General features: G+C 37.6%; 1 protein-coding gene across 3 annotated transcripts in view; it reads right to left on the bottom strand.

Annotated features, from left to right (window-relative positions):
- Nucleotides 1-17,543, bottom strand: part of elavl2 (ELAV like RNA binding protein 2) — a 31,583-nt gene extending 14,040 nt beyond the window's left edge. The window contains exons 1-3 of one of the 3 annotated variants that reach the window (XM_022758761.1): nucleotides 17,141-17,543; nucleotides 3,939-4,029; nucleotides 2,512-2,755 (exon numbers count right to left, since the gene is read on the bottom strand). In XM_022758761.1, the coding sequence (XP_022614482.1) occupies nucleotides 2,512-2,755; nucleotides 3,939-4,010 (316 nt within the window). In that variant the 5' untranslated portion in view covers nucleotides 4,011-4,029; nucleotides 17,141-17,543. The remainder of the gene's footprint in view (nucleotides 1-2,511; nucleotides 2,756-3,938; nucleotides 4,030-17,140) is intronic. The other 2 variants (XM_022758760.1, XM_022758759.1) reach the window with 2 other exon arrangements.
- Between the last annotated feature and the right edge of the window lie 357 nt (nucleotides 17,544-17,900).

The following is a 17,900-nucleotide window of genomic DNA, read 5'->3' as shown; positions in this document are numbered from 1 at the left end:
TTGGTGCTGTTGAAGCATATTTTTACTATCTCATAACTGGATGATCCAAAATAAATGTTTTTTTTCCCCACTTATGATTTACAATGATTACAAATGAAGTCTTCCTTCAGTGTTTGGGATCCAAATACATTTTTCATTAGAAGGTTTTCCCAGGCACATTTTTCCAATATCCTCTACTTACTTTAGTGGCTGTGGATGTAGGCACAATATAATCTAGACATACATTAGATTTCAAAACTAACAGATGTTTGTCTGTTTTAAAAAAGGGACTCAAAACATCTACATATCAAAATTCATAAAACCTTCAACTATTTTACAGTAAACAAGTGACAGGTGTTAAATAAAAATTGAAGGAGAGCAAGTCTACAAGGTCAAGCAGTCTGATTGGATATACTTTAGTCTTTTCTGCTTTTAATTCACTTTTTAAAAACCACTCATTTCTATAAAGTAAGAAGAAGGGTGACATAGAGGAAACTAATGTTTTTATTTATTTTGTGTACAGGTCAACTAAAATATCAAGCCTGATTTTCAAGTGTTAGTCTATAAAATTGAGTCATCAGGGGACCTACAGGAAATGTTTTTCTTGCTCAAACCAGAAAAGGTTGTTAAGTTATCTGCTAAATCAGAGTCTACATTCAAACTGCCTCACTTTAAAAAGGGGGGCAGGTAGTAATGCCTAGTAAATCCTTCTCACTCAAGGGCAAGCTGATTTCAAACATGCCATGTTCACAAACGTGCCATGTTCACACTTGCGCCACTAAACATGCAACATATCATGTTGCATATTAACATATTATGTTCAATCACCCAAGCAGACTGTGCACAACACTGATTTTAAACGAGGATCACTTGTCAATTCAGCTCAACCCATTTCACACATTATCAAATGCATTTCTTGTATGCATGGTTACACAGGGGCTTTTATTCCACACAAGACTTAACACTTGACAATTTTCATCATCACTGCATGCCAAAAGTATAAATTCTGTAAATACATAATAAGGCTCTCATTATGTATTTACGCCACGCCTTCCATCCATACAAACACACCACCCTTAGCTTGTGGTCTACCTCCTGCTGACATTTGTTTCCAGTGACAAAATATTAAAGTTTTGATTTTAAGAGCACTTATGCAGTGCCACACTAGTTGAGCTACCACTTAGTTAAAAAAGCTAATTACTACAAATGTATCTATAATTGAAATGCTTTTTAAAGAAAACCTAAAGAAAACGGCATAGTGTTGTTACAGAAGCAAGGCAAAAGATATTTCAGCTAAACATATTTAGCACAGTTGACTACATTTTTCAAGTTTAGGCTGTCAGTAGAAGTAGGGACCATGGAAAGACATACTTATGAATAATGGTCAGCTAAACATAAGCATTGTGAAATATTAAACATTGTTGGGCACACATCTTCAATGTTAATTTAATGAAAATGACAACCTTGGAGTCTCAGAATAAAGGTAATCTATAATTAAGAAAGTTCTTGCCTCTTCGTTCAACAGTGTTTCTCAATGAGAGCCCTTCTGCCCTCCTGCCTCTTTTCAACAGAAAGATATGTTCAGCCAGCCATGGCTGCTGATGTGTCAGGATCACACGCAAAGAAACAGATGTGTGTATACATCCTTAAAAAGGCCAGAGCGGCTCATGTGCCTGACCACTGGACTGCATTATAAGAAGCAGATGGAGGAAGTTCTTGGTAACCTTGACCAAAACAGCAAGCAGTAAGAATTCAGCAGCCTCAGCCATTATCTACCTGCTCGTGTCACACAGGCCCACATCAGTGTGCGCCCTTCGCACGCTGCATTTCTCCCATCAAAAACAACAAACAAGAAATCATATGCAAGTCTTTTACCTGTCCAAATATAACGAGCATAATGGTGCAATTAAATTTGAGTTTCCCTTGAAATTCTTCTAGTAGAGAACAAAGGAAATACCTTCTTTGTATCCTATAGTATTTCAATTTCTATTTCAATTTCCCCAGGGCCCAGTTTTTAGGAAATGCCATTTTGCTAGTGGCACTAGTACCATCCTACATATTAAAGCAGCATATACAGCAATTAAAATCAGTCCTTATGTTGCTGCTTGGCAGGTTTTACAATAGCTGCTATGTGAAGACAGTGCCTGATATTCTCTGCAATGAGATGCAAAATGATTGGCTGACTATCAAAATGAAGGCCTCTGCATTTATTGGGGGCAAAAAAACTACACGTCACATATACAGAGAGGAAATCACATAATGTGCATGCATCAAAATCTTAGACGTGGACAATACTATTAGTAGGGCCCCACTGATACATTAATTGGATTCAATGTTGATGTTAGTAAGTGAAGAAAACCATTTTGTATTCATTATATTAAATCTAGTATATTTGAACATTTCTGAATTTATTTGTGTGCCAATTTAATGGCAAAATGAACAGACATACTTGCAGCCAATAAATTCAGAGCACATAGTATCTGTTGGGCCGAAGCTACTAACCAGCCATAGCAATACAATCAGATGCGTTACCTGTTATTTTGTCTCGAACTAGTTTACAGGACTCAATTTCTCCGATGCTCCCAAACAAACTCTTCAGCTCCTCTTGGGTCATGTTCTGAGGCAGATAGTTGACTATCAAGTTAGTTTTACTGTCCTCTATGCTCCCTGACTCTACAGGTGAGGAGCAGTTGTTTGAAATTGTTGAAGGACCGTTGCTTGTGTTGTTGCAAGTTGGCCCATTGGACAGCTGTGTTTCCATGGCAGCAATTACCTGCTAAAGAAACAGAAAAAAAAAATCTAGTCAAAACCACATTCAAATCCTACAAAAACATAAAAAAAACAGATAGTTAAAAAAGGACGCTCTTCACACATTGAAACATTGTTTTCGGTGATTTTTAGTTGAACGAAATTAAATTCCTTTTTAACGTCAACACAAAAGATCATAAGGCACTTAAGTTGCAGGAAACACACTGACTGTCAAAATGATTCTTCATGCTGTGTTCTTAATTGTGCATTACCATAAATTAGTGTAGGAAATTAGAAGTAACATTGTAGGTCATCACATTTATAAAACGTAGAAGATGTAATTCTGTGAATGTCAATACTTTGTCCCCCTCTGAGGGGGTTGGGGTAGGCTTTTCAATTGTGTAAATGTGTGCCTTTAGCAAAAAAATCTGTCTCAATGTGAAATGTTAGGTCCTACATTGCTACCACAAGTGAAAAAAAATTAGGAAAACAAGACTGTACAATGAATTCCCTCTCTGCTATTCATGATTGCTGCTTTTGTTTCTGGGCAAGCAGAGGAAACTTTCTACAAAGAAAGCAATATGACGGTCTATTAATCTGTCAGAAGCTCGATGATTGAGAGCAATATTAAAGTTTAGGTGGTGTGTTTAAACATATCTTTCAAGGTTAAATGTGGCGACCAAAGTGAAACATTTCATTCTACAAAATAAACTTAGATATGCAAAGCCTAAAGCAGCACCAAATCTGCAACCATCAGTACACTAGCGTCGGACAACAGGCCTTAAACGACATAATAATCAGTGAAGGCAACCAGCAACAAGTTAATGTATGAAGAGTCATCCTTTGTTAACAGATTCACCATGTACAGAAAGCAGTGTCATCACACAACGATGCATATTATTCTGAGACAATCACATTTTGACTAATTTGTGCACAGGGGCCATGACATTGTAATTTGAAAAAGTATTTCTATGAGAGAAATATATCAGAGTAGCAGACAGGTTTAGACCATACCAATAGAGTCAAACATTAACAACTTGGGAGCTTTTCATACACAAAACCCAAGAGTGCCTGAATTCCAAATTGAACACGTGATTAATTTGGTTTGAACGTTGAAATATGAGAGAGCTAACGTCATTGGTATGGCCTGAGCACTGACACAACAAGCAGGCGAACTGGCCATATGATTTCAAAAAAGAAGTGCCACAGACCCCAGTCCAAGGCTCAGGCGCCCACGAACCACTTCTAAGCAGAGAAGCCACATCGCACAGTCTGACTGCCATGTTAGTTTGGAGTTGCCGTCTGAAAATGTGGACACAAAAAGCACTTCATGTTAGATCAACAAGAACAAAAGCAACAGTCAGAGGTGATCACATGTCATTGTTGGGGAGAAGAGAAGGAGGCTATATTTTTTGAACTAGCTGTCCATGCAGATTGGCTTAAACCAGGGAGAAGGCAAAAGGCAATGTCTCACTTAGTCACAATTCATCTTCAGTAAGGAGCAAACAGCAGAACCGAGAAGTGTAGAGTGTTCAGTTAAGAGAGAACCCTGGCCACAACATCAGGGACAATAAGCATGAGGAATGGCAATTAGTAAAATGGATGGGATTGCGGCACAAAGATGCTCACTAAAACTGGAAAGCACAAATCAATTGATCTGCTCAGATTGCTCACATCCAGGAACAGAGCTGATGCTTATGTTATGCTGACACATCCTGCTTTTGTTAAACCAGTCTTTAGCACACAACACACTAAAGCTGCAAACATCCACAACAGAATATTGTACAAGTCTCCCAAGAGTCTTAACACACACATACTTCTAAAAGAAACTACTGACACAGGTTCAGGACATCGCCAAGGTGGGATGATAAAAGTTCAGCAACAAATCATCAGACAGTGCAAGACAAGAATAACAAAACTAAGGCTAACAACTAACTAAAAATCACCATCACAAACAAGGTAAAAAAATAAGCCACAGCAATTAAAATTGTACCATGTTGATATACTCTAAAGCAAATTTGTTAGGAAAACCTTACTAGTCACAATCACCATTAAAAACAACTAGCACATTAGTTACACTAGCTTTAAAATAGAAATGCATAAAATTGATCACAGCTGAAAATTATATAATTGCTCGATATTCAGCTTGTCAAACAAAACAAAAGGGGATTGGCAGTATAAATGTCAAGATGTAGCCTAAGACAAACAACTCTCTCTCCTGTGCCAATATGAACATTGTTTTTTTTAATACAAATCCAAAAAGACTTTAGATGCAAAGGTGGCAAATTTTTTTTTTAAATGATCAAAATTTCAACACAGATCACTGAGCGGTTAGAGTCCTATTTATGAATTTGTTCCACCTTGTTGGTTGCATCTAGGGAAAATGTCAGCTTGCCATAACTCAAATGCAAATTGATTTTCTCCAGTCAAATGGAGAAAACAGAATTGCAGTTGTCAGATGGACAGGTATAAACCTGATCAATATTTCTTAATGGAGAGCATCGCAAACCAGTCAATCATGTGCCATTTTTAGTATTTCACCATACTCAGCAATAGAGAATGATAATGTATTCATTAAAAACATAAAATTTTAAGATTTCTTATCTAATATTTCAGAAAACCAGAGGACACTAAATTCTTGATGTCATCTTGATTGCACTGCTTTTCATTTCAATTTTTGTTCTGCCATCTAAAATATACTATTCTGTGCTCTCATACTGTGGTCCATACAAGTATCTGATTTCAATAAATGGAGCTAGAACATATTTTTCCTCTTGCTTCCTTTACACATTCAGTGAAAGATTTTTGTCCTACTAGATATATCTTGACTTAAAAGTATTTTAAATCTTGACAAAATGAAGTCAGTGCAGTCGTCATGACAGAAGAGGACCTTTGATATTTTGAACAAGCCGTCTCTTTTTCGCTTGCTGCTTTTCTCTGCCTGTTAATTGTGTCACCACTCTGCCACCACTCAGCTGTCACTGACAGACGCAGTGATTAGCTGTGCTGCACATTATGATGTACATAAATGCACATAAACTGCCAAACTGCAGTAAACAGCTCAGTGTCAGTCGGATCAAACTGCTGTAGATCTACTCTGGATTCTTATTTGATTAGAAAATAATTACAACCTCTGGATTTTTATTGTGAGCATGTGAGAGTCCACTCTGATGGCTTGACTGAAAATGAATGTGCACACACACACACACACACACACACACACACACACACACATCTTTCTACTCTGAATGTCAGTGTGTATCTTGGTGTACACAACAAAACTTGACAGTAGGGTGAATATGTATGTTTTTGCACAAAGCACACTAATCAGAATTACAAAGAGCAGAATAGCTCACATTTATCAACATGACATTTTACATTTGCTTCAAAGCGCACAAAAAATGCACAAGCAATGGCATATATATCTATATATATATAGATATATAGATAGATGATATGAGGGATCCCAACAGTGGGATCCAAACAGTATTTGGAATACAGGAACACTGTTGCAAAACATTCACTTAGCACATTATTTAGCAATAAAAACATTGCAAACTGATGAAAAACATTCAAATTTAACACATCCCAGGTATTAAGACCAAGAACTTTATCTGCCTTTAAGACATGTCAGCTACATGTTACAGTTTGATTTCTAAAAGAGTTTCAGGAAGTTTGTTTTTCCCCAACTCAATCTGAAACCACATGTCAATGATCAGATGACCACTGTCTGCCAGCACATTACCAACATATTCACTTCACTTCATAACCCATTATTAAGTTAGTAACAGTGGTCTCTGTGCTTTTTTTGGTACATCTAAACAAAAAAATTGGTCACTTTTATTTACCCATTATTTCTTGTAGAATCCACTGTTGTGACAGGACCACAGTGGACTTTAGCCAATACTTTAGTTGAGTCAGCAGTTTTTGAGAACTGTTATTCCAGTGGCGAAGTCTGTGCAAGAACATCCTCAACAGTGCATTTTCACTGAATTACACAACATCCCGTGTCACACACCACATGCTCACCCCAGTGTTTGCAGATATGAAGTGGTTTGGAGGCCATGTTTAAAATGGCCTATGTTTCAAAGTGCACATATAAAAATACAGTCTACACTAGCAGCATCATTTAACAGCTTGCTGCTTCATAATGACTATGCTTACTGACTGACTTGTTCTGGACAGTGATATAACTAAACTTGACAATGATAAGATTTGCTACTCATAATTCATAATGGAAGTTGAATATCTTTTTTGACTGTTTGTCTAACAAAACAAGCAATTTTAAAGACAGTCAACCTCCAGTGGACTTTTGTCTTTATTTCTGACATCTTAACAACTGAAAATTATAAAAAGGAGCATTTACAAATTAAAATGAAGTGGCACAATGCCATTTATGTGAAAGCTGTACATTCAGGCCAACATTCCTTGCAGGTTGGGGAGATGTGGATAAACTTATTTGTTTTACTTCTGTTTTTTATGAAATATTGTCCATCCTTACCATCACTGTTTTCAGGCTTGTAAATATTCTGTGAACAAACTGCATAGGCAATGTTGCAGTTCGCAAATGCAAATACATGAGTCATCTGATTCGCTGTCATGTTCCTAAACCAAGGTCAAAACCCACTGACTACATAACCTAAGCAAAAAATACAAATTACAGTCATACAGCAAACAGCTTCAACCCACAGGACATATTACCACAGATAAATTTCAATCATTAAAAGAAAAAATGCCCTCAGCAGAGTATATGTGACTGACACATGGACATTGAACAAGAGAATGTTACAGTATGATAAATTTAAAGCCTTGAAAGGACATTAAGACCAATATAAAGTTGACTTGCCAAAATGGTCCAAGGAAAAAGCATCTGACAGATACTAATCTCCCTTAAAGCAAAATGTTGCTCAAGCACTAAATTCATGTTAATTACAATTAATGTTAAGCATCAAAACTTTGTTTACAAATTTAGGAACGGCCAGTTCTATGCAAATGTGATGTCTCTCTGCCAACCTCACTGCCATTTCCTGTCGACACAGATGGCGTTGCTAGCCACATCTTTTCGCCTGCCAGCCAAGGATCTTAACCAGGAGGGTGAAATGCATGCATGAGGTTCATACTAGTAAGAAGAGCTGCCTCAATCTCCTAGGGCACATGAGGAATGAGCATCTCTAACAAGTGATATGGGTGTGTTAAATATTTTTCAGCAAATGCAAAGAGATGGTAAAAGGTGGCAAAGCAGCAAACTAGTTCAAGTGGATGGACTGCTGCAGACAAGTGTTTAATGCCTCAACACTCAATATCCACCATATCAAGGTGTAAACCTCAACTTTTACTGTTCCTCTTCTAGGGTAAACACCATGAGAAAATATGCATGTCAACTGTGAGAGATTTGTGAATTAATGTCTGTTTACTTTATCCAAAACAGTTTCTGTAATATATGTGATATGTCAGTAAATTTACTTTATCACAATGTATATCAACACTATACTGTAAAACTAAATGAGTGTATTTTATCCGTATTGTCCACTCTTCTCTTATGGGAAACCACACCCAAGAACAGATACACCAGGGTGGAAAATCAATCTTCAATTAATCATTAACATCCCTTAAAAGCTGTAACTTTGTTACTGAAGATGTGTAAAAGTTGCTGTGTACAGAGAATGTAGTGACAGTAGGAGTATAATGTAAAGTAGTGTACAGACTGACTTGTTTGTGACTGTGACTGACATGCTTTGCTGTTCACCGCTGCAGACACACTAACTGCAGGTAAGGACTAAAAGGCAGCAGGCCATGATATACTACAAAGAACACACTTGTTAGTGGCTTATCTGGGCATCATAGATACCATACTTCTAAATAAGCATAGTTTTTTACTCTTACTCTACTCCAGACAGCATCTATCAAATATGAATATTGCTTCACAGCTCAAGGCAAAATGCACTATGATTTGAGTGTTATGCATTACATCTGACTAAAACAACAAACATGATACTTGATAATACTGAATCATCACCATACACCCAAACAGACTGAAAGATTGTTATCTGTACACAAAGGTTTCCCCTCAGGGCAGTAGTCAAGATATTTTGATTTAGGCCAATAACATCAGTAATGCTCTATCAGAGTTTGCTCATCAGTTTTCAACCTGTACTTAAAGCTATATTAATTGCAGCAAGTACAGTCAACATCTACATCAAACACACTGCAACCATTCCGGTTGCACAAGTATGGGGTTTTAAACTTCACAGGGTCAACTTCACCCTCCTGCTGCTCTTTCCATCTGTTATTTGTCTCAAAGTGAAACCAGTAAGTGACTGCAAAACTTAAGTACTGCTTTCACATTTCAACTTTTTTGCTGTTTTGTTAACATGACAGAAAGAATACAAGGACAGAAATTAAAAAAAAAAAAAACCTAAGTGATATTCATCCAAAATGTTTCATATGCCAAAAATTGCAAAAAGCAGTTACCCACTCCAGAAGCAGCCTCCCCCACGTGCATAGTAACAGAGGAAAAGCAGGCCACAAGAGAACATATTGTTGAAGAAAATGACTTACTTCAATCTATTTCATATGTTTCACCTTTTATTCTAAGTACAAAGCACAAACATTGGCTATTGTCCCGACTGAGATAGTGCCACAAGGCAGAAATATTTCATTAGATAAACACTTGGAAGAGGAAGCTTGGCAAGACGCCTCTCCCCAAAAATTTCAGTCAAGGCTTTCACTGTGTGCAGCCAGCCAGCAGCCTCCTTTTAGTGCAGGCATTTCAGTGCGGAGCATCTTGTTCCCCTTGAGGCCGTGCCTCATGGTTTTCGTCAGAAACCAACCCTAGATAAAGACCACAAGGTTCTTTTTTGTTTCCCCATCACTGCTAAGATAAACCATCCACCTCCACAATTTTACCCCACTGAGCAAGCTGCCTTTTAGGGACTCATTAAAGTGTACTGTGTTTAGTTATTGGTACACTCAGATCCCACAGCCTTCTCACAAGGGGGAGAAAAGCCTCTGCATGCATTGTTACAATGAGGAGAATAAAATGATTCCCAATTCAAATATAGTGACCTAAAGTACACATAGGCTTTAGTAATCTATACACTCACGATGACAATATGCAAAAAGCATAAGGGACATTCAAAACTAATGACAAAGCTTTGGCATTACTTTACATGCAAGTGGTGCACTCAAATACTTCAACAAATATACTTTGTGTTTTAGCCATGCATCATCCTTCAACCTCTGAAGCTGGCGGTACTGGCTCTGTCTTAGCAGCTTACTGACTGCTAATTAATCACATGGAAACGTGACTGAGTGGGAGTTTGGAACCAAGATTTCACAGCTGATCAAACTCTTGACTGAAGTACAGCTGTCAATCAACTGATACGGAATCAATCGCAAGCTGGCAACATTTCATACCTGTATCCTGTTTGGAGCAAATTGGTAACAATGAGTAGATTAATTGATTTATATTAGTCAATCTAAAGGAAATTAATTGTAAACTATTTTCACAGTTGATTAATTGTTTAGGTTATTTTATCAAGCAAAAACATCCATCTGCTGACTCAATGCTTTTTCTGTACTTTATACTGTATATTATAGAGTTTGGACTGTTAGACAAATCAAGGAATAAGAGGATGTCTCATTGGGCTCCGGCGTTTTTCAATTTCAAAATTCTATTTTCTAGACTAAATGATTAACCATAAAAATAACATATTAATTCATGATGAACAAAATGTATTAGTTGCTTACCCAATCCTGTTCACTTGTGTAACTCAGCAAAATGCACTACTACCTGAGGACAGACGTTTATGACAAACGTAGCTTACAACTTATAAATGCTAAGTTCCTTTAGCCTCTTAATTAAAATCAATCCAAATGATGTATTTAAAAAAAAAGGTACCACTGCCACTTGAGGATACTTAGACTGCTATTTTAATTTCAATTAAAATCAGCTTGAGTAAAGGCCATCATGCAATCTATTCTAGTTAAAGAACATTATATGACTGCCATACTTGCAAATATTGATTCAGAATAGTTATTGTCCCTTTTTAAAGATTTGAAATTTATGAGGAAGGGGAGTTAAATACATTAATCTCTGTTAACACTCACAACAGAAAGCCGCGAATGTCAGCCTACACTATATTGGGATTTAAATTTTTTTCCCCTTTCTAGTATGACCACACCAATTCACACAAAGCACTGCCAGTAATATTGCACAAATCGGTTGTATTTGTTGACGCATTGGTTGCAAAGGCCTTTGGCATCTGTTTCCTTCAGCCAGTCTGTCAATTTCCCCTTTAATGGGATCAAAACAAAAAATAGATATACTGTAAGGGCTGTCTAGACCACTGAGGGGAAATGCAGTAGAATAAAGTTTTGATTTTGATATACATAATTGAAAATTTAAATTGAAAAGCATCAGATCTACAGATCTGACTAACTGCAGAACTTCTTTAACCTGAACCTGAAGCCAACAGTGACATCAGCATGTACTTTTATGACACTGAGCACTTAAAAGTGAGGAGGCACGAATCTCTGCTACTAGCTCCTCAGAGGATTAAATTGACCAAGTATGCGTGACAAGCCGCAGAGTGAAGAACTCCAGAGTGCACACACTGACATGCACGGCCTGTCCTTGAAAACTAAAAGCCCACAAGTAAAAGTTCAAAATATCCCAGCTGAAAACATAGATGTGACTAGTCTACCCACACACACACACACACACAAGCTGAAGAGTACAAAGGCAAATTCTACAACATAAAATGCTGCAAAAAAGTTCAGCACCACCTCTACCTTGATGAGAAAAATAAGGTGTAATGTGATGGCAGCCCTGCGGTGCAAACACTGTGAAACTAATAGTTAGTTATATTTCTGGGTGTAAGCTTCACCCAACCATGGACACTGAACTGATTTCTCTTCATAAAAAAGGATCTCAATACACACTTTTTAAACTTCAAAGATTTTTACCACCTCCACTCTAATTGAATCTGGCCTGGTGAATTCTTTGAATCATCTTAATTTCACTGAAAGCAAGTTGCATGTTATTTACTACATCACATGCTAGCAGGACAACTCCATCTCTTAGAGGTTATGTTGCTCCGCAGACCACACCTCAAAAGTCTGCAGTGTTTCACCATGTCTTTGCTCTACAATTCCTACTAGCAAGCCTGCTTTCTTTGTAGTTCAACATTTAAAGATTAGCAAAAGTATCAAATTAGATGTATCAAGTTTTTCCTGAAGGTGACAGGCTACAGTGGATAGGATTGAGAGTTGGGTAGCACCAGCGGGAGCGTATCAGAATAAATACTGAAAAGTGACGCAACTCTGAGTCATAATTGGCAGTCTGCCTCCAATGTAGAAGTGCACAATTTCTCACCAGCCCTTTTGGAAAAAGGAATAATTCAACAATGTTGGTAGAAAAAACAAACAAACAAAACAAAAACATATTCACTAGAGTTCGCCTTTAAAAAAATCCTATTGGGTAGTTTGTATTGCTCAAGACACTGAAACATATGTTCATCAATATTGACTTTACTTTAACCAGAGGCATTTTTTTTTATTCTTTCTAGCTTGATGCTGTTAGAAAACGAATGGAAAAATATCAACAAGTCATTGCTAGTGAAAAAGAATATTTTTCATATTTGCTGCTCTGTTTTCTCAATTTTATTTAATTAAAAATAGGACAAAAAAATCACTGTTATGATCATATTAATTACCAACACTATTAGTTATGAATGAGTATCAACTCATGGGTAATCTGATTAGTATTTAATACCAAGTAATCCATGTTAAATACCGATTCTGACAATTTACCCATAATGAAAGAGCTTACTTTGACATAAATATTAAATAGTTTTCAGATACTGGTCTATCTGCCATTATATAAAAAGGTGTACATGTTATATATAAAAAAGGCTGACAGTGTGGTGCTAAAGCTTGGCTTAATATTAGATATTGATGCCAGTGCTCCGGATTTACCTGACAATAGCTGGAAATGCAAGAAAAACAACAGCTATACAAATGACACACTTAGAACGTCAGAGTGTTTAAAGCTAAAAGAAAGTGACACTTGTGATTGTTCATTTAGCACTGGGTTTATCTTAGAGGATGTGATGTTTCAGTCTCTTAAGTGCCTCACCCACTTCAACTGTTTTCCACTGGTGGTCTTAGACTATTAACCTAAAAAACAAGTTACTTTGATCTTTTCAGTTTAGTAGTCAAGGCCCAAACACTTAACTTGGATTTAGACATTAAATAAAGTTAATTAATAATGAGGTTCAATTCAACAACTAAACATTAAAAATAATGTTTAGACACTACTTGGCATATTTACACTACCTCTGCTTCTCACTGCCATAAAGCTAAACACTAACAGAACCAGCATTACATGTACTATACAAATCAACACTCACTACATCATGCCTATACAGAGCAGAGAATATGGTGATCTATTAAAGCCTCTGATGCAGTGACAGGGTTCAGGGACACTGCAATGCTAGCCTCCAGTGATGACCAACACATGCAGAGGGAGGGCCACCCTGTGGCCAACAGACAATAAGGACTGAATGAAAACAGTCCTGTGCACCATCCACAGAGACCATACCAGATTAACTGCATACGGGGGAGTAAAGGGAGAGGCTACGAAGAGAAGAAAGGGGGATGGGCATTTAAGAAGGACAAAGGGGGCAAAATTGCTTTTTAGCTAAAGCCACCCACTGTACACTAACCCAGTTCTGACAGCGGCACACATTGCTGCACAGAGCACAGTGATGTGGCCTTTGGAAGTTCACTCACTGTCCTGCATTTTAGTCACTCTGTCAGCAGCCTTTATTTAGAAAGGCAAACGTGGGGGCTCAATAATACATAAAGACAACCGCTCTTATCCCTTGTCCCTCTCAGGAGCACAGAGGTTGCTACAATTGTGGAAGTTGCACATACACGAGAAGGAAAAATGCCTAAAAACAGCTATTTCTATATATATATATATATAGAAATAGGAATACATTGGCATCGCCTATCAAAAGCTGAAGTTGTGATTAGACCTGCAACGATATGCAATTTGAATTAAGATCTCTTGTATTCTGAACATTTCTAATATTAAGAGGAAAATTGTGTAATATCACTACTTAAGTATCAGTATTCCCATAATACCAAAAACCAAGTAAAATGGAACGTGATTGCTTTTTTTTTTCTAAATCAGTCTTCTGCATACTAAGACTTGTGATATTTCATAAGTACTATATTGACTCAGGTGACTGGACAGAAAGCAGCAAAGCAAACAAATTTTCAGCAACAAACATTACATTTCTATTCTGTTAATCACATTGCATCTGTTCAAAACACTTATCATTTTGAGTCAAATCAATACTTTTGCAAAAAGTTTTAAATAAAAAAACAAAACAAACATGTACAATAAAGCAACTAAATCTAATAAATTATGTTCAAACTAAGGAATACCAGATATATTCACTTACATTACAGTAAAAACGATCACACCTTTAAATCCTCAGTAAACAACCTCATTTCCTTTTGCTAGCCTGTCCCCCTATACCCACAAGACCACAGATGTCCTGTGTTTTGGCAGCCTCCTGGTAAATTAACTGGTCAGGCTTTTAGCTGCTGGCTGGATGATATGTAATCTTTTCATGACCTACCAACTGAAGATTACTCACTGCAGACTGCCAACTATAACGAAGACAACACATTCACCTGCTAAATATTCAAGGCCACATACTACACCCATAAGCACAAAAAATGCCAACTGCAAAAAATATGCCTTTGTTTATACCAGAGATTATAGTCTTACTACTGTCTTCAAAGCCTTAGACAATAAAATGTTCTTGTACCTGGAGTTGCTTTAATCCAAATACATCCTTTTTGACCATTTAAAAGAGGACAATGAAACAACGAGTAAAGGCATCACTTGCAGATATCAGGTGTAAATACTACCACTAATGTGAAAGATAAAACAGGAAAATCCAGTTTCATATTCTGAATGGAGAAAAAAAAAATGTGACTGTTAAAAGAATTGCCTTTGTGTGTGCACACAGAATAAATTCTGCTGATTTTGTAGTTTAATCAGAAATTGCTGGGGATTTCTGCAAAGGACTGGAAACATTTATCGACAAATGGTAAAACCTACTACAAAAAGTACACCTGCTGCTTTGCTCCAGATATGCATGTTAAAATAGGTCCAAATTAAAATCATTGTTATATCAGAAAATAGGTAAAAGTTACTGCTCAAATCTGCGGAGTTTAAAAGGTAACCTGTCTTTAAGTAAGTATTTCTAATTAGGGGGTCTACAAAGTGAAGCTGGTTGAATTAGTTAATCAGTGACACCTGTGCTACTGTGGGTAACCTGCTCAACAAGACCAACAGGGACTGAAACTCGGTTCATGCTAAATCCAAATTAAAGCGAATACTCCAAGGCCACGTTTAATTATACCTCATGCTAAAATACCAAATTTCGTTTTAGCATTTAAAGAGCAACTACATGCTAGTCTTAAAGTTACATCAGCAAGCGGCGTGGTCATTTAGCTGAACGCGGTCTAGACAACTACCAAAAGAAAGATTTATGTAACCATCGTGACGAACCAGCAGTTTTGTGTCTACTGCGGCAATTATCGAACTCAGTTTGTAGGGCTCAAATTTTTATCATTGGGTTGTGTTGCGTGGTAGCTAGCACCGAGACGCGGCTCTGCCCTTGCTACTACAATAACGTTTTATTTGGCTAGCTTAATGTTAGACAAACGCGTTAAACATTATGTCACGTAAAAACATTAATATTTCCAATGGAGTTCTGCAAGCAACATGTCCGACATGGTGGCTTGCTGCGCCAGCTTCTGTTTGGCCTTGCTAGCTACTGTAACTCCTTAAATGCAATTTTTCTGTGCACGTTTTCGACACATTTAATTTTGGCAGTTAATGTTTTTTACACTACTCCTTTGTGGTGTCTTACCTTGAGGTGTTCAATCGGCGTCGCGGGTATTTATTGATGTAAAGTCTGCAGACATCAAACTTTTGGTCGCAGTCTTTGCGCAGCAGAATAGGGGGCGGTGGCGGGAACGCGGCCACCCTAAGTAAACTAATCAGACCATCGGCCAATCAGCGAAGATCTCGTCTCAACCCCGGAAATACACATAACAATTGATTTGCTGCAGGTGTACTTTGGCTCCATGCTGCCTAACCTAAATGCATGCCAAATAAAGTGTCAGTGCAAAAAAAAAAACATATAACAATGAAACTGCTGGAGCAGAGGCCCAAAAAGCTGCCTCTGGGTACCATAAGGGTCCTTTGGGTATTCAGAAGAAACCAGCAAAATCAGAGATAGTTTAATTTGATCCACTACAGTTACGATAGTGATTTATAAGTATTGCCGTTTCTATATTAGAATAACATTAGTGAGAACTAATGTTATCCCTGCGGCTACACGGCAGACATATGTATTTTTGCAATATTAGCGGTATAAAGGGTACAACCTAACCAAATGAGAATATCCTACTGATAAGTTGCCTTTAGCCTGAAAAAAAAGGTTAGGATCGAAATCCAGAATGGATCTTTTGAATAGGAAGTGTAGGGTTGTATGCAGTGTACAATTTAGACCTGCATGAAAATTCAGAAATAGCATACAAATATGCCTATGATAGCAGAACTTAGAAAATAACATCCAGCAACTCCAAGTAGTGCAACACACAGTCTGCACTTAACCTATATAGCATCACTCCTTTTAGAGTTAGACAGAGTCTACAGACCTATGGGCTATTTTACATTCAAATTCAAGAACCTATCCTTACAATAGCCTACCAATAAGTTTAAATCACATTTGTATTTAGCCGTTTAGATCCTAAATAAAATACAAGTTTTGATATGGATGAAAAAGCTCAGATTGAAAAAATCTAATAAATGTGGTTAGGTTGCTTCCTGCAGCTATTATTTCAACTCCCAATATGAAATTCTACATATAAAAAACAGCGCTACCAGTCTAATATTTCCAATATGATCACGTTTTTATTTAATATGCGGTAAAATAACCGACTACTATGCGGATCCCACGTTTCAGCACTCTACCAAGGCCTATATTTCTACACACGAGCAATAAAAGCGTCCGTCCATGTCTGAAACCTTGGGAGGTTTTTGAAACGAGCACATGTGCGGAGGTAGCCCACTTATCCTGTCGTGTAAGTCTATCATATGCCCAGCCACCGCAATTCAGAGTTGAAAATCAGCCGTCAATGGACACATGAATGCATCACGGTGACTTTCCTATCGCGTTCACATGCAATAAGACAGCCTGAGACTACAGTGAATGCATGATCTGCGCTACACAGTGTCCTCAAAGAACTGACATAGGCTGGAAAAAAAATCGATTTAAAATGTTTCAGGTGAATGAGCAAATGTGTAAAAATATCTTACCGTTTCTATAAATGAAAGTTATGGACGTCCTTAGGCAAACAATCTCTGAATGAAACACCTGGCCAATAGCGTGTAAAATGATGAATTCCGCTCTCTTAGTTCAAACTTGGAAACATAAAAGCCAACACAAACAAGATAAAATGAGGAAATGAAATATTTATTAAATCAAAACACAGAAATGATTTCCTTTCAGCAAATGCATGAAACATAAGGAAAAAGAACAGAAGAAATAAAAGGAATCAAATAATTAAAAAAGCCGGCTTCTGCCTGTCTCGCTCTTTACAGGTGCGCCACACAAATACGCGACATCACTGAGTGGAAACCAATGCAAGGAGGAGGTTGTCTTTAAAAGGAAGATAGTCCTGCCGGCAAATATATAGGGCCGTATCACAGCATGCCTATACCTCTCCGCTCTCCCCGTTTCATCCATTCAACCTACACATGAACACGCATTGGACGCGGAAGTATACCTAGAGTAGCTCCATCCACCGCTTATGCACACAGAGGCTCTTCAACACTATTGGCTCTCACGCGCTCCTCGTCGGGCTCAGCCGTCTTTCCAAATCACAAGATGCCATTCGTCCTCGCCCCAGTCACTCACGGCGATCAAGCATTTTTCCTAAATATGGCATTTGAAGTCAAACATTGCCTCGCCGACAGATGCACAGCGCAGCAGGCGGGAATAACACCAAGGCTACAGTGTATTTCGTTTTTTTTTCCTTTCTCACAAATGTGTTTTATACCACACCACCACTACTGC

This window comes from Seriola dumerili, unplaced genomic scaffold (genome assembly GCF_002260705.1).
Source record: "Seriola dumerili isolate Sdu_G_001 unplaced genomic scaffold, Sdu_1.0 BDQW01000309.1, whole genome shotgun sequence".
In the NCBI taxonomy this organism is placed as follows: Eukaryota; Metazoa; Chordata; class Actinopteri; order Carangiformes; family Carangidae; genus Seriola; species Seriola dumerili.
This window is presented reverse-complemented; position numbering and strand designations above follow the sequence as displayed.